Raw genomic sequence first — 17858 nt, 5'->3', positions numbered from 1 at the left:
TTGGGACCCTGGGGGGCTCTCTGGGAGACTGGCTAGACACCCGCAGAAACCCAGCACTGGGCTAAGGGCTTTATTCACCTAGCGGCACTACCGAAGCCCACATTAGTATTTCCACTTCAGTAGCAAAACGGAGGCCCAGAGAGTTGACGGAATCTACTCAAGGTCACACAGCGACCAAGCAATCAAGTCCTTGCGTTTGACCCAGCCAGCACTCTTGCCACTTCACTCCCGGCCTCTCCCCACTCTCCGCGCCCGCCCTCCCCTTCCCTCCCTCCCCTCCCCTCCTCTCCGCCGGCTGCTCCGCCCCACCCACTCTCGCTCCCTCCCCTCCCAGCTCTCGGGTGGCGGCGGCGGCGAGCCACGTGGTGGGGCCAGGGAGCCGCGGCCGCCGAGCGCCCGGGCGGCTGCCCCAGCTGGGCAGTGCTGCTGTGCGCCGCGCCGCGCTGCACTCGGTGGCCGCGCTCCTAGCTCCCCGCAGCCGCCCCGGGGCAGGAGGCGCGCCTGGCGGCCGGCCGGCCAGACAAAGGAGGCGCGGCGCAGCCAGCGCGCGGGCGGGCGGACCATGGGCTCGAGGCGCGGACGACCAGCCCCATCCGCGAGGACGCCGCGCTCCCCGGCCCGGCCCTAGGCGCCTCGCCCGGCCGCCCGGGGGCGCCCAGCCGGGAGGACGCGGATCCCGCGCGCGCGGCGAAGAGGAAGCGGCGCCGGTGATAGAGCGAGCAGGGGACGCCCGCGCGGCCCGGAGCCATGGGCAAGTGCAGCGGGCGCTGCACTCTGGTCGCCTTCTGCTGCCTGCAGCTGGTGAGCGCCGCGCGCCCGGGGTGGCCGGGGAGGGTGGGGCGCGGCGGGGCGGGGTGCTTGTCTGCCGGCTGCCGGGCACCGGAGTGTCGGAGCGCACGGGCGGAGCCTGCTCCTGCTGGCCGGGCTGTCTCTTTGTGTGCACTTCTCGCCCCTGTGCGGGGCGCTCCCCTCCTGGATCCCCGAGTTGGTCCTGCGCGCAAGTCCCCCGGCCGCGCCGCGCGTGTGGTCTACGCGTCTGACCCGCACGGGGCGAGTGGCCCCCTGTTGGAGGGGGCGCGTTGTGGGACAGTGGGTCGGGGGTGTGTCCGAGCGGGTCTCAGGATCCAGGAATCCCACCCGTGCGTTTTTCCTCCAGTTGTTCCCCTTAGGTCTCCCTCCGACCCCGCCCGCGTGGGTGTTTCGCACAAAGTCTCTGCTCTGGTGTGTCTGTCTCTGGGTTTCTCCTTGGTTTGACTCCAGATTTCTGACCATTTTTGGTTCACGTTCCTTTCTCTTGTGTGTGTGTTAGGATCTTAGACTCCTGGGACCGTTCGCGCTTCCTTTGTGCTGTTTCTGCCTCCCTTTACTCTCCAGGCTGGGCAGGCCTGGCAGGAGAGCTGCCTCTCTGGCGAGGGTGTGGAGGAACTACCAGGTCTTGGGCCACCCTCTCTACTTTGGTTCTAGCTACTGTGGTCATGACCATGCCATCAACCATCAATTCCACCACAGTATATCAGGGCTGCTTAACAGCAGACTAGCCTCTCTGCCTGGGCTGGGTTGACTTAATGGGGTGGAGGACTTGGGTACCCTGAAGAGGACACTACGCCTTTAGGGAGTGCAGGTTCTTATTTCAGAGTGATCAGTGGAGTTAATTTGGGAGCTAAAAGGGACCAACTCTCTCCTTGAAGGCAGGCCCTGGCAGGTGAATTAGGGAGGGTGGTTAAAGGGGAGGCCAGCACCTCCTGCCTCCCCCAGAGCTGAGCCCAAGAGCTGGAAGTTGTACTCCATCCAGGTAAAGGTATTTGGGGATATCTATGGGCACAACTCAGGTCTGAGTGTGATTTGGGGGAATCCAAGCCTCTGCCCCAGCAGGTGTCTGTGATGCTAAATTTGCTGTTCCCAGGCCTGTCCTTTTGGCCATGATAGAAACAACCTAAATCCTGAAGACTGACCCCGCAGCAGGGCAGGTGACTTCCTTTCAGTGGACAGTCCTGATCTGCCTCTGCACAGTGTTCATCCTTGAGGGTTGCAGAAGAAATTAATTAAGATCAGGTAGACTGGAAACTCCAGAAGGGCAGAGATGATCTGTTTTGTTCCTTCCTAAATCCCTAGCAGCTGGAACAGTGCCTGGCACTCCATTAATATTTGTAAAATAATGTACAAACTATTGTACTTACTGTGGAATGTAAAACATTAATTCCCCAATAAAAAAAAGAAAAAATTTATTTGTAAAATAGATGAATGAATCAGTTGTTTGGCAACTTCTGGTTCAGAGTAAGAACACTTTATCTACTTTGAGGAACATTAAATTCCAAGAAATGCTGAGACTTTCCAAATTTTGTTTCTTTGTTAATTTTTAAACCTTAAACTAGGATTTTTTTTTAAAATTAGACAAGCAATAGTTACATACAATACAAAAATGAATGAGTCAACAGATGGTGCAAAAGATAAAGGTAAGTTTTCTTCTCTCTATGCCAAGCCCAACACCCCAAGCATGTTAACAGTATGATCACAATGGTTAGTGCTGGGGAGCACCTAGTAGGTGCTATGTTCTGCTTTTCCACAGTGATCCAGTCAAGCAACCTATCTGAAGTTTTACAGTTAGGAACCAGGCATTAAATCCAGGCTGCTGGCCAGCATCCTCTGCTCTTTTGTTTATGAGATGAGTAACCCTGGTCCTGTTATGTCAAGTCCTTTGGAAGGCACTTACTTGCTTCTCTATGGAGAGATGAAGGTGAGAGAGGTATTCTCCTGGCTTTCCACTCACCTGACTCCATTTTCACTTAGGAGATTTCCCCAACATTCAGGGTGCTGGGATTAGACAAAACCTGCTTGAGATTCTGATTCTCCTCCATCCTGGCTTAGTGGCTGGGGGTAACTTGGAAGATGGGGGGGAAGATATTTTGGGGACAGTGTCCTCAAAGGGACTTGAACAGTCTCTTGGTCCTGTTGCTCTTTTTGTCTGTCTAGGCTATGCTGACTATAGAGTGGGTTCCTTCAGCTGTCACTAGTCCCCAGGAGCCCCTGCTGCCTGGCAGCCTCAGTGAAGTGTTCCTGGATGTAGGAATTTACAAGCCTGACTTCATTCCAGGGAGAATGGAGCCTCAGTTTTTCGTCCAATGGGAAGAGGCTGCTAAATATTTCTCACTTGAAAACTTCGGAAGAGGAACTGTGTGCCATTTTTCTTATTCATATGAGGTTGAATCATTTCATTAAAACAATTCAGGCTGGGAGTTGGGCAGTAGCGCAGCAGATTAAGCGCAGGCGGTGCAGAGCAAAGCGCAAGGACCTGCATAAAGATTCCAGTTCGAGCCCCTGGCTCCCCACCTGCAGGGATGTCGCTTCACAAGCGGTGAAGCAGGTCTGCAGGTGTCTGTCTTTCTTTCCCCCTCTTTGTCTTCCCCTCCTCTCTCCATTACTCTCTGTCCTATCCAACAACAACGACATCAGTAATAAAACAAGGGCAACAAAAGGGAATAAATAAATTTTTTTTTTTAATCCAGGCCTAAATAGACTTCTGTAGTTAGGATAGGTCTGCTTTGAGTGAGGAAATAGGGTATAAGGGTATCTTGAAAGGAGCGAGAAGCAGGTGGGGACTGTACTATTCCTGCTGGTCCTGCCTGGAACAGTGTAGATACACAGAAGTTCTGGAGTTTGACAGGACAGACCTGGGTTTGAGTCCTAGATCTGTCACTTGTTTGTGTGATCTAGTTCCCTGGACTGGGGAGACAACGTAATGGTTATGCAAAAAAGCCTTTCATGCCTGAGGCACCAAAGATTCCAAGTTCAATCCCAAACACCACCATAAGTCAGAATTGAACAGTGCTCTGGTAAAATAAATAGATAAATAAGTTCCCAGCAGCCCATAAATGTGGTGCAGTGAATAAATGTTGGATCCTTAGCATGAGGTCCTGAGCTTAATCCTCAGCATTTTATGTGCCAGAGTGATTGATCCTCTGGTTCTCTCTCTCCCTGCATTAATGAATAAACAAATATATTTTTAAAAGGTAGTAAACAGCTCTCAATAATTCCTAGGGTTGCTGTGATAACTAGGCAGGGTGTGTACTTTATAAATTATAGTTTTTGTTTTTTTTTTTGCTTATGGGGTTATTGCTAGGGCTCAGTGCCAGCTCTATGAATCCGCTACTCCTGGAGACCATTTTTTTTTCTTTTTCTTTTGATAGGACAGAGAGAAGTTGACAAGGGAGGGGAATACAGAGAGGGGGAGAGAAAGATAGACACCCGCAGTCCTGCTCCACCATTTGTGAAGCAACCCCCTGCAGGTGGGGAGCTGGGGGCTTGAACTGGGATCCTCGAGCAAGTCCTTGCACTTTATACTATGTATGCTTAACCTGGTACACCACACCTGGCCCCTACTTATTTTTTCTTTTTACAATTTTTAATTTTATTTATTTTCTGAGAGAGAGATATGCCAGAGCATCACTCTGGCATATGTAGTAGCAAAGAGGTTTGAACTCAGGACCTCATGCTTTTAAGTCCCACACAACTTGCAGTGCCACTAGCTGGGCTGCAACTATAGATTTTCTTTCTTTCTTTTTTTTTTTTTGTAGTTTTATTTATTTATTGTTTATTCCCTTTTGTTGCCCTTATTATTGTAGTTATTATTGTTGTTGATGTCATTGTTGTTGGATAGGACAGAGAGAAATGAAGATAGGAGGGGAAGACAAGGGGAGAGAAAGACAAGACACCTGCAGACCTGCTTTACTGCTTGTGAAGCGACTCCCCTGCAGGTGGGGAGCCGGAGGCTCGAACCAGGATCCTTAAGCTGGGCCCTTGCATTCGCACCATGTGCGCTTAACCCGCTGTGATACTGCCCAACTCCCCTCCTTTTGTTTTTAATGAGGTATGTGGGTATATTTTATGATGCTTTTCTGGAATTGTGGCCTCAACCTAACCAGGTGCCTCTCCCTACATTCATCCTGTGTGGGGAAACTGTAGGATCTGGACACTGAGCTGAGAGGCAGGAGGCCTGAATTTAAGTTCAACACTACCACTAATACTCTGTGTATTTGTGTAAGACTTTCCCCAGTGTGCAACTTGGTTTTTCCTTCTATATAATGAGGAGAACCTTTGATCTGTGTCTCTAGGATCCTGTCAGTTATGCCCACTTGGGACCCTGGGGTGGTAGCTGAGCTGTTCTGGAGGTTTTGGTGCGGTTAATTTTCATTCTGTAAAACATTTTATGCTGCTTGCTCTCCCAGTTTCTACATGCTGTATCATTTTTATATCATAAGTGCTATTCACTTTAATTTTTTGTTTGTTTGTTTGTCTTTCCCTGTCCAAACCCTGCCCCACCTCCTTCCTGAAACCTTGCAGGCCACTCTAAGAGGATGAACAGGGGAGATTTGCTCAAGGGAACCATCATCAATTTCTTCATCATCATTATCACTCCCATTTCTGGAGTCCTTTGCTAAGCACTTTATTTGCATTACCTCATTTAACCAAATGAGCTTACATATGTAAAGTGCTTGGCAAAGTGCCTAGTTCATGTTAAAATGATCAATAAATGTTTAAAAAAACAACAACAACCTCTTTTACTGTTTTGTCCTTCTTCCTAGTATTCTTTCACACCACAGGAGAGATGTTTTTATTATCCCTCTTCTCAGATGAGGAAATTGAGGCTCAAAGAGATAATGAGATTTGTCCCAGTTCACTAAGCTAGTTAGTGACAGTGCATAGGGGGACATCCCACTACTTGAACAGAGAACCACGTTCTCCATTTAGCTTTAATGTGAAAATGATAATATTTCAATAGGGTCGTGCATAGGGCCTGGTAATGAGTCAGTGAATACTCAATATCCCACCTCCTTGGCCATGGTCATTCTTGTGCTCACTCTGTGTGACCTGGGACACGTGCATTCACTGTCCAGAGCCCCATTTTCTTGCTTTGCCAAAGGGAGTTCTTCCTCCCTCACCCAGTTGGAAAACACTCATGTGCGCACGCACGCATGTGTGCACACACACACACACACACACACACACACACACACACACACACACACACACTTAGCCAGAGGCTTTGCACATAGTAAGTACTCAAAAAAGCATTGTTTCTATGCTCTTCCTTGCTGGATCACGCTTTGTTTTCTGGAAGATGGTGGGTGAGGGGGGAAATATGTAGCTTCCTGCTGTGCTGCGAGTAATGGTGTGAAACATGGTCAACCTGATTGATGTCGTTATTAGCAATAGTGATGGTGAAGACGGGCCGGCTGGGAGATGCCAGCCCTGACGGGCCTGTGCTCAGAAGCAATTGCATCTGCCAGCTCACGCCTCTGGTGGTGAGCTGCCTCAACTCTGGCTCCAGGGCCTCAGTTCCTTAGGCCAGGCTTCAGAGTCAAGACCATGATGTCTAGGCTGCTGGCCCGTTTTTTTCTGTTGTACTACCCTTGATCTGGGTGGGAGCTGGGGTGACCAACTCCCTTTTGCAGATGAACAGACTGAGGCTAAGCAACCTTGCAGACAATTACGAGATGGGCAGAACAAGGTTGGAGCAGCCAAGTGACTTTCAGAAGGGCAGCTGGGTGATTCTGTTACTTTGCCAGAATGGGTGGGTGATTTTTTTTACCTTCACCAAGGTTGTCACTGGGGCTCTGATGATGACGCCACCACTTCAGGCAGCTATTTTTTTTCCCATTCCTTCCTTTCTTTCTTTTATTATTATTATTAAATTTATTAATGAGAGGGATAGAAGAGGAGAGAGAGAGAGAGAACGAACCAGAGACATCACTCTAGTACATAGGTTGATAGGTTGCTGGAAGTCAAACTCAGGTCCTCAAGCTTGAAAATCCAGTACCTTATCCCCTGCACCACCTCCTAGACCACACTTTTTTTTTTGATGTTTATTATTTATTTATTTTTCCTTTTTTTAATTTTTAATTTATAAAAAAGAAGCACTGACAAAACCATAGGATAAGAGGGGTACAACTCCACTCAATTCCCACCACCAGATCTCCATATCTCATCCCCTCCCCTGATAGCTTTCCTATTCTTTATCCCTCTGGGAGTATGGACCCAAGGTCATTGTGGGATCCAGAAGGTGGAAGGTCTGGCTTCTGTAATTGCTTCCCTGCTGAACATGGGCATTGACAGGTCAATCCATACTCCCAGCCTGCCTAGACCACACTTTTAAAAAAGTTTTTTTTTACCTTTATTTAGTGGATAGAGACAGCCAGAAATTGAGAGGGAAAGAGGTGATAGAGAGGGAGCGAGACAGACACCTGCAGCACTGCTTCACCACTTGCAAAGCTTTCCCCCTCAGGTAAGGACCGGGGCTCAAACTTGGATCCTTGCACATTGTAACTTGTACACTCAACCAGGTGTGCCACCCCCTGGCCCCACTTTTCTGTTTTCTTTTTTCTTTTTTTACCAGAGCACTGCTCAGCTTTGGCTGATGGTGGAGCAGGGGACTGACCTGGGACTTTGGAGTCTCAGGCATGAGAGTCTCTTTGTATCACCATCATACTATCTACCCCTGCCCCATACTTTTTTTTTTAATTGAATTTTCTTTCTTTGTCATTTGATAGGATAGAAATAAATAAACAGGGGCTGGGTGGTGGCACATCTGGTTGAGTGTTTGCTTTGTGCCTTTCATGAAGTCTCTATCTTTCTCTTATAGACTAATTAGAACAACAGCTCCTGTGCAGTGGCTGTTCCAGATGTTCTGTGAGGTGGTACACATCTCAGAGAAGCATTCCACCACTTGCCTTGAGGCTTGGACAGGTTCTTCACTCCCCATCTCTGCCTAGATTTTATTTATTTCCAGAGCACTGCTCAGCTCTGGCCTATGGTGGTATGAGAATTGAACCTGAGACTTTAGAGTCTCAGGCATGAGAACCTCTTAGTATAACTTCATTATCTTTGAATAATATGATGCTATTTCCTCCACCCTGTCTGGATTTTAGATGTCAGTGACTAGAGCCATTACCATGAACTTCAAGCCTTAGTTTCTCTCTTTCTTTTTTTTTTTTTTTAAGTTTTTTTCGTTTATTTATTCCCTTTTGTCGCCCTTGTTTTATTGTTGTAGTTATTATTGTTGTTGTTATTGATATTGTCATTGGAGAGGACAGAGAGAAATGGAGAGAGGAGGGGAAGTCAGAGAGGGGGAGAGAAAGACAGACCTGCAGACCTGCTTCACCACCTGTGAAGCGACTCCCCTGCAAGTGAGGAGCTGGGGGCTCTAACTGGGATCCTTATGCCGGTCCTTACGCTTTGTGCCATGTGCGCCTAACGTAATGCGCTACTGCCTGTTTTTTTTTTTGTTTTTTTTTTGGGGGGAATTAATGTTTTACATTCAACAGTAAGTACAATAGTTTGTACATGCATAACATCCACCAATTTCCCATATAACAATACAACCCCCACTAGGTCCTCTGAATCCTTCTTGGACCTGTATTCCCCCAACCCACCCACCCCAGAGTCTTACTTTGGTGCAATACGCCAATTCCATTTCAGGTTCTACTTGTGTTTTCTTTTCTGATCTTGTTTTTCAACTTCTGCCTGAGAGTGAGATCATCCCATATTCATCCTTCTGTTTCTGACTTATTTCACTCTACATGATTTTTTCAAGGTCCATCCAAGATTGGCTTCTTCTTCTAGCGTTTGCCCTTCTTCCGTAGCCAGTCGACAGCGTCAGGTTGAGCCTGTTGTAAAGTTTCGAGACCTCCTTTGAATCTGGAGAGGTGGCAGTCGTTGACTATGTGGGTCATATAGTCTGTCTGTGGCCGCAGGGGCAGTTCGGGTCGTCTCTGGCTCCCCAGCGATGGAACATAGCGGCACACCGGCCACGGCCTGTTCGATAGCGATTGAGGAGGGCCCAATCATAACGTGCTAGGTCAAAGCTGGGTTGACGCTTGCAGGGGTCTGTGATGAGGTGTTGAAAACGGTGAAGTCACCATTTTTTACAGCTGAGTAGTATTCCATTATGTATATATACTACAACTTGCTCAGCCACTCATCTGTTGTTAGACACCTGGGTTGCTTCCAGGTTTTGGCTATTACAAATTGTGCTGCCAAGAACATATGTGTACACAGATCTTTTTGGATGGATATGTTGGGTTCTTTAGGATATATCCCCAGGAGAGGAATTGCAGGATCATAGGGTAGGTCCATTTCTAGCCTTCTGAGAGTTCTCCAGATTGTTCTCCACAGAGGTTGGACCAATTTGTATTCCCACCAGCAGTGTAGAAAGGGTTCCTTTGACCCTACACCCTCTCCAGCATTTGTTGCTGTTACCTTTTCTGATGTATGACATTCTCACAGGAGTGAAGTGGTATCTCACTGTTGTCATTATTTGCATTCTCTGACAATCAGAGACTTGGAGCATTTTTTCATGTGTTTCTTGGCCTTTTGGATCTCTTCTGTGGTAAATATTCTGTCCAATTCCTCCCCCCATTTTTGGATGGGGTTATTTGTTGTCTTGTTGAGTCTGGCAAGCTCTTTATATATGTTGGTTATTAAACTCTTGTCTGATGTATGGCATGTAAAGATCTTCTCCCATTCTGTGAGGGGTCTCTTGGTTTGGGTAGTGGTTTCTTTTGCTGTGAAGAAGCTTTTTAATTTGATGTAGTCCCATAGGTTTATACTTGCCTTAGTCTTCTTTGTAATTGGATTCGTTTCATTGAAGATGTCTTTAAAATTTATGCGGAAAAGAGTTCTGCCAATATTTTCCTCTAAGTATCTGATAGTTTGTGGTCTAACATCCAAGTCCTTGATCCACTTGGAATTTACTTTTGTATTTGATGAAATACAGTGGTTCAGTTTCATTCTTCTGCATGTTTCAACCCATTGTTTCCAACACCATTTGTTGAAGAGACTCTGCTTTCCCCATTTAATAGTCTGAGCCCCTTTGTCAAAGATTAGATGTCCATAGGTGTGGGGGCTCACTTCTGGGCTCTCAGTCCTATTCCACTGGTCAGTGTGTCTATTCATGTTCCAGTACCAAGCAGTTTTGATGACAATGGCCATATAATACAATTTGAGATCTGGGAGTGTGATGCCTCCAGTTCTGTTCTTTTTTTTTTTTTTTTTTTTTTTTTTACTAGAGCACTGCTCAGCTCTGGCTTATGGTGGTGCAGGGGATTGAATCTGGGACTTTGGAGCCTCAGGCATGAGAGTCTCTTTACATAACCATTATGCTATCTACTCCTGCCCAAGCCTTAGTTTCTTTTTTTTTTTTTAATTTTATTTATTTCCCTTTTGTTGCCCTTGTTGTCTTTTTATTGTTGTTATAGTAGTTGTTGTTATTGATGTCATCATTGTTGGATAGGACAGAGAGAAATGGAGAGAGGAGGGGAAGACAGAGAGGGGGAGAGAAAGATAGACACCTGCAGACCTGCTTCACTGCTTGTAAAGCGACTCCCCTGCAGGTGGGGAGCCAGGGGCTCGAACCGGGATCCTTAACGCCAGTCCTTGTGCTTTGCGCCACGTGTGCTTAACCTGCTGCACTACTGTCCGACCCCCGTTAGTTTCTTTACATGGGAAATGTGTGCTTCAGGGGAAAATAATAACAGCAATAATCTTTAATCTAGTATCTTTTTTTCCCTAAAGTTTATTTATTTTATTATTTACTTATTTGTTTTGCCTCCAGAGTTATTGCTGGGGCTGCTGGGTGCCTGCTGAATTCACTGCTCCCAGAGGCTATTTTTTCCCTTTTGTTGCCCTTGGTGTTTATCGTTGTTGTTATTGTTATCGGTGTCATTGTTGTTGGATAGGATAGCGAGAAATCGAGAGAGGAGGGGGAGACAGGGGAAGAAAAAGACACCTGTAGACCTGTTTCACTGCTTGTGAAGCAACTCCCCTGCAGGTGGGGATCTGGGGGCTGGAACCGGTATCCTTACACCGATCCTTGCACTCAGTGTCATGTGTGCTTAACCCACTGTGCTACTGCCCGGCCCCTGTCTGGTATCTTCTTCTTCTTTTTTTTTTAATTATCTTTATTTATTTATTGGATAGAGACACCCAGAAATCAAGAGGGAAGGGGAGAGAGACAGAAAGACACCTGCAACACTGCTTCACCACTTGCAAAGCTTTTCCTCTGCCGGGGTCTTGAACCCAGGTCCTTGTACATTGTGTTGTGTGCGCTCAACCAGGTGCGCTGCCACCCAGCCCCTCGTCTGGTGATCTTCTATGAGCCAGGCACCATAGTATGCACTTTTTCTGCCTTGTTTGTTACTGTCTGGTTTAGCCATGACCACATAAATAGTAGATGCAGCGTGGGGGTGCAAACCCACACCCAGGGTTTCACATCTTCTCAGTCCCACACTTCATCCCTACCATGGCAGAGTGTGGGAATTCTGGATGCGGAAGTATAGGGAGAAATTGAGATCTCTTTGCAGCCATGAGGGGTACCAGTTGCCAGTTCTTTCGAGCTTCTTGTTCTCCTGCTGTGACCCCCATTTCTACCCATCTGCCAAGGCCTTTTGTTGGGCTGAAGGGAGTCCTCATGAAGGTTTGAGAGAAAAAGTTACCCTGGAGAGAAATTAACTTGTATTGTAGGTTATCGGCCCTCATAACAATTCTATGAGATAACTGTGTACACTTGCCCATTGACTGATGGACAGACTGAGGCTCAGAATGAAGCAGCTAGTTACCAAGGAAACTGAAGACACAGGCAAGATCTCAGATGCAAGATCAAGGGGGAGGAGAGGATTTGAGAAAAACGATCAAATCCAGACAAGCAGAAGTGGTCAGTAGTAATGGTTAAATTCTCTTCTTTTTTCTAGTTTCAAGAAGTGGATGTTGGGAGAGTAGGTTGCAACCAGAAATCGTATATATATATTTTTAATTTTTTTTTTTTTGGTAATCTTTATTTATTTGATAGAGACAGCCAGAAATCGAGAGGGAAGGGGGTGATAGGGAGAGAGGCAGAGAGATACCTGCAGCATTGCTTCACCACTTGTGAAGCTTTCCCCTTGCAGGTGGGGACCAGGGGCTTCAACCTGGGTCCTTGTGCATTGTAACACATGCATTCAACCAGGTGCGCCACCACCTGGCCCCCAGAAATCATATTTTTAAAAGTTAGTTTGAGGCGCAAAGCGCAAGGACTAGCATAAGGATCCCAGTTCAAGCCCCCGGCTCCTCACCTGCAGCAGAGTCACTGCACAAGCGGTGAAGCAGGTCTGTAGGTGTCTATCTTTCTCTTCCCCTCCTCTCTCCATTTCTCTCTGTCCTATCTAACAACAATGACATCAGTGACAACAATAATAACTACAGTAAAACAACAAGGGCATATAGTCCGGGAGGTGGTGCAGTGATAGAGCTTTGGACTCTCAAGCATAAGGTCCTGAGTTCGATCCCCGGCAGCACATGTGCCAGAGTGATGTCTGGTTCTTTCTCTCCTCCTATCTTTCTCATTAATAAATAAATAAAATCTTTTTTAAAAAAAAGGGCAACAAAACAGAATAAATAAATTAACATTTTAAAAAAAGTTTGAGGCCACATGTTGGGAGTGGAGGCAGAAAGTGGAACTGGGGGAGTCGGGCTGTCGCGCAGCGGGTTAAGCGCAGGTGGCGCAAAGCACAAGGACTGGTATAAGGATCCCGGTTCGAACCCCGGCTCCCCACCTGCAGGGGAGTCGCTTCACAGGCGGTGAAGCAGGTCTGCAGGTGTCTATCTTTCTCTCCTCCTCTCTGTCTTCCCCTCCTCTCTCCATTTCTCTCTGTCCTATCCAACAACGACAACAACAATAATAACTACAACAATAAAACAACAAGGGCAACAAAAGGGAATAAATAAATATTAAAAAAGAAAGAAAGAAAGAAAGTGGAACTGGCTTTATTCTACTTCCCTTGGCCTCCTCTCCCCTTGACCTAGAGAGGGGGAGGGATGGTCATTATGAGGCTGAGAGCAAAGCAAGCAAAACAAGCCTTCCTGAGACACACACTTCTGCCAGGAAACACCAAGGTCCAAGAAGAGCCGCTGCTGTGGTTGCTAGTGCTGCTATTTTAATGGGTTACTCTGGCCTCCTGCCCCAGCCTCTCAGAGCAGCTGGAGGAGCCAGAGGCAAGGAAGTCGACTGGCAAGAGCTGGGGCTTTAGGGTTGGACGGGTTCTAGTTCCCTATCTGCCTTTTTGAGGCTGAGTGACCTTGGACAAGATGCTTCACTTCTCTGAGCTCCCACCTGTACTTCTCTAAATTCAGGATACTAATGATCTGTCACAGAGAGGTGTGGGGAAGCTCCTGAGTGATAAGATATGCAGAGTTGGAACTCACAAAAGCTTCACACTCTTGAATGCCCTGGAAATGAGACAGCAGGTTCTGTAAGTCAGAATACAGAGGAGGAAAGAAGTAGGATATGGTCCCTTTGCACCCAGCAAAAGGCCCAAGTTAGAGCAGAAGCTTTGCTAAATCTCGATGGCCTTGGCCTTGCCCTCCCTTGATCTTCTCTTCTGTGAATTGGGAATACTAATAGCCTCCTCCTTGTGGGACTATAGTGACCTGAGATAGTGCAAGCAGAGCTCTGGGCATCGAGCCCGGTGTTCACTCAGTGGGAATCAGAGGTTTGTTTTTTCTCTGTAAAGGCTGGACTTACCATCTCAAAGAACCCTCCCACCACCCAGCCCTGAGTCGTCTCTTCTCAGGTGGAGACAGAGCTGCTGCCACATTGACCAGCCTTGCAGGCTACAGGGACTGGTGGGGCTCTGGGAAGAGGAGGAAACTCTTGCCTCCAGGGCCCTTCCCATGACTTTACACTTGGATGTCCTACCTGTCAAAGATGCAGAAAATCTCTTCCTTCTTCTCTGTCTCATTGTATGAGTAAGCATACTGCTCCCATCCCAAATGCTCACATGGTTTATTTGATTATATAATCAAGTCTCAGGCCGAAGAGGATCAGAGTAAGAAGATTTTGACCCATCACTAACCATACCCCACCACCAAGGAACTTCCTGAACTCCAGAAAGGCTAAATACTGTTGGATAAGAGAGTAAGAATTTCCGCCAGTTAACCCTTCCCACTCACTCTCAGCAGATGTCTTCTGAAGCATTCAAACAGTGTTTCAAAATACACTCTAAGCTGCAAGTCAGAATCCCAGGGTCCTGTGACACACTGCTGACACACTGAGCAGGCCTTACCTCTCTCTGCCTCATTGTCTCCAGTCTGAGATAAGGGGGAGGGAAGACTGGGAGAGTTGTACTCCAGTGGTTTCCAAACTGTCTGCAGGAGCTCTGCAGCGGTCACTGACTGACAGTCAGGTGCTGAGTCCCCCGTCCTTGGCAGAAATTAAGTGTTCATATGTTTAAGTATGTAAGTTCATGTGTATAAGATGGCTCGAGTTGGGAGTCTGGTGGTAGCGCAGCGGGTTAAGTGCAGGTGGCACAAAAGCGCAAGGACCGGAGTATGGATCCTGGTTCGAGCCCCCGGCTCCCCACCTGCTGGGAGTCGCTTCACAGGCGGTGAAGCAGGTCTGCAGGTCTCTCTACCTTTCTCTCCCCCTCTCTGTCTTCTCCTCCTCTCTCCATTTCTCTCTGTCCTATCTAACAATGACATAAATAACAACAATAAAAAACATGGGCAACAAAAGGGAAAATAAATAAATATAAAAAATTTTTTAAAAGATGGCTCAAATGATGACCCCAGTGCCATCAGACCATCAGATGCTGGTCCTAGGTTTTGAGAAAACTATACCAAAAGCACAAAGGAGTCTGTCATGAATAGTGAAAACTCAGAACAGTTTTTGTGTACTTACCATGTCCTTTTTTCTTAATCATGATCCCACCTCTCCCTCTCCCCCACACCTGCACCCCCAGTCACAAATTCCAATCTGGCTGAGCACCTGCCACAGGAAGTGGGGAAAATGGAAATCTGTAGTGCCCACTTCATCAACCCCCTTGCCCTGAAAGAGGAAGGTAGCCCTGAGGTTTTAAGGGTAGAGATGACTTCTAAGTCTCTTTTATTGGGGGGAAGTAGGTTCTGCAGCCCCATTCTGAACCAGAGATGTGGGTTTTCAATTACACAATTAAATGCACAATTAGGCATAATTACCAGTGCTCAGAGCCCGAGACTGCTTATAATAGGCGTGTAATCTACTGCAGCCTCTGTTTATACTACTCAGCGAGCTCCCTAATGATGCCAGGATGCCTTCACACTGCACTGTTGCCATGGAAACGAGCCTGCCACCACCATGCATGGCTGACAAACTGCTCAGTTCTGGGCCCTTGGATTGTTTCTGAGGTCTCTGCAGTCAGTTCTGGAGTGGAGAGGTCAGCCAGATAGGTCAGGAAGGTGGGACAGCCAGTCCTGCCGTTGGATACCCACTGGGTCAAGCAGCCTTGGAGCCACCAGAGGAAACCAGGGAAGAGAGTCACAGTACCCTAGAGTCCTCAGATCTTGAGCAGGATGGCCCAGGTGCTGTGACAGGTCCTGTGGTTATGCATTCGAGCTGGGGTCTGCCCTGCATTCTCACATCTGTCTGGCCCTGCTGTGAACTAGCTCTGTGACCTTGGATGAGTCTTTGCCCTTCTCTGGGGCTGTTTCCCCATCTGTAAAGTGTGCTGCAGGGAACCTGTATGTGGTATACTCTAATAGATAAAGGCTGAAGGGCCCTGGTGGTGGTGCACAAGGACCCAGGTTCAAGCCTCCGATCCCCACCTGCAGGGGGAAAGCTTTATGAGTGGTGAAGCAAGTCTGCAGGTGTCTCTCTATCTCTCTCCCTCTCACCTCCTTCCCTCTTGGTTTCTGGCTGTCTCTATCAAATAAATATATTAAGAATAGAAAGAGAAAGGGAGACTGAAAGAGCACTCTTCTGTTGTGATGACTTCACCTGTAGTCGCCGGCATTACAGTCCCGTGTGGTGTTTACAGAGCCAGAGCTGCCACCACGAGCAGTTCCGTCAGGCAGTGGCAAAGCTGGGATACAAACCCAGGAAGTTCAACTCCAGATCTCCACTCTTTTTGTTGATCAGAGTGTTGCAGAGCTCTGGCTTCTAGTTGTGCCAGGGATTAAACTTGGTGCCTTGGAGGCTCAGGCATGAGGCTCTGCAGTGTACACCACTATGCTGTTCCCTGGTCAGACTTCTACTTTTTTTTTTTCTTCACAGATTTTATTTATTTATTGATGAGAAAGATGGGGAGAGAGAGAACACCAGACATCAGACATCACCCTGGTACATGTGCTGCCAGGGATTGAACTTGGGACCTCATGCTTGAAAGTCCAATGCTTGGGGCCGGGTGGTGGTGCACCTGGTTGAGTGCACATGTTACAATGCACAAGGACCCAGGTTTGAACTCCCAGTCCCCACCTGCAGGGGGAAAGATTTGCAAGTGGTGAAGCAGTGCTGCGGGTGTCTCTCTGTCGTTCCCCCTCACTAGTTCCCCCTTCCCTCTCGATTCCTGGCTGTCTCTATCCAATAAATAAATAAATAAAGTCCAATGCTTTAGCCACTTTGCCACCTCCCAGACCACCAGACCTCCACTCTTTAACCCCCAGCATGTGGTCTCCCACGTGCCCTCTGCAGCAGCTGAGGTGGCCTGCTGTCACTGCCATTTGTAAGATGAGGACTCTGAGGCTTAGAGAGTTAATCACCCTCCAAAGTCACATAGCAACACAGTGGCAGAGCCGGTTCTGGCTGATGCTAAAAGCTAGGCTTCCTAATGTCGACTTCTTTTTTTACCAGAGCACTGCTCAGCTCTGGCTTATGGCGGTGTAGGGGATTGAACCTAGGACTTGAGAGCCTCAGGCATGAAAGTCTCTTTGCACAACCATTATGCTATGCCCCCCCCCACCCCTTAATGTCGACTTCTTAAGGGAAATCTTAGAGTAAAAAACAAAATCCCTTTCCATGAGCACATCCAGTGGCTTGGTGGTAAAGTGCTGGACTGACATGAGTGAGAAGTTCCAGGTTCTATCCCTGGCATTTCATGTGCTGGGAGAATGCTCTAGTTCTCTCTCTCTCTCATTAAATAAATGTATCCTTTAAACAAAAACTGGGGAGGCAGGTAGTGGTGCATCCAGTAGAACACATGTACCCCATGGACTTGGACTTAGGTTCAAGTCCCTAGTGCCCACCTGCAGGAGAAGCTTCACAAATAGTGAGGCAGTGCTGCAGGTGTGTCTTTCTCTCTCCCTCTCTATCCACCCCCCCAATTTCTGTCCTATCAAATAAAAAAAATAAATAGGGGGCCAGGTGGTGGTGCACCTGGCTGAGCACACTTATTACACTGTGCAAGGATTCAGGTTCGAGCCCCCATTCCTCACCTGTAGGGGGGAAGCTTTGCTAGTGTTGAAACAATGCTGCAGGTCTCTCTTCCTCTCTACCCCCTCCTTCCCACTTGATTTCTGGCTGTCTGTATCCAATAAGTAAATAAAAATAATTTTTAAAAATTTTAAAAAAGAAAAGGGAAAAAATAACCACTAGGAATGGTGGATTTTTCATGATGCAGGTACTGAACCCTAGCAATAACTCTGGTGACAATTACATATATATATATGTCTATTTTAGGTATATTCCAAAAGGCCCATGATTTTACTAATTCTTGCTTGAGTCCAGCAGCTAATATGCAGGTGGGCTAAAGGTATTGTCTAGGTAGATGGTGTCAGAGTATGAATAAATAAAAAATTTAAAAAGTATTTGCCAAGAATCCCCTGCATGCTCTCTGACCCCCAGCCTGAGGAGACGGGGAGTCTGGAGCCCTGACCTTGAAGTAAATTTTGCTCCAGTGCTTCCTCCATCAGCTCCCCTGCTCCCCACCATCATCACTGGAAGGAGGGCCTGTTTTTATGCTTGTTTTTCTCATTTCTCTGTAATTCATTACATAATTATGGGCACCTGTTATGTACCAACCCCTGGGGACCAGATGGGTCAGACAGAGGGGAAAGCCAGACTGGAACCCCAAGCCTTCAGA

General features: G+C 47.4%; 1 protein-coding gene across 5 annotated transcripts in view; it reads left to right on the top strand.

Annotated features, from left to right (window-relative positions):
* Nucleotides 1-346: 346 nt before the first annotated feature.
* NKAIN1 (sodium/potassium transporting ATPase interacting 1) overlaps nucleotides 347-17858 on the top strand; it is an 80146-nt gene continuing 62634 nt past the window's right edge. For 4 of the 5 annotated variants that reach the window (XM_060205728.1, XM_060205727.1, XM_007534178.3 and 1 more), the window contains exon 1: nucleotides 347-801. In XM_060205728.1, coding sequence (XP_060061711.1) covers nucleotides 748-801 — 54 coding nt within the window. In that variant the 5' untranslated portion in view covers nucleotides 347-747. The remainder of the gene's footprint in view (nucleotides 802-17858) is intronic. The other variant, XM_060205730.1, reaches the window with a different exon arrangement.

Source organism: Erinaceus europaeus, chromosome 13 (genome assembly GCF_950295315.1).
Source record: "Erinaceus europaeus chromosome 13, mEriEur2.1, whole genome shotgun sequence".
Taxonomy (NCBI): Eukaryota; Metazoa; Chordata; class Mammalia; order Eulipotyphla; family Erinaceidae; genus Erinaceus; species Erinaceus europaeus.
This window is presented reverse-complemented; position numbering and strand designations above follow the sequence as displayed.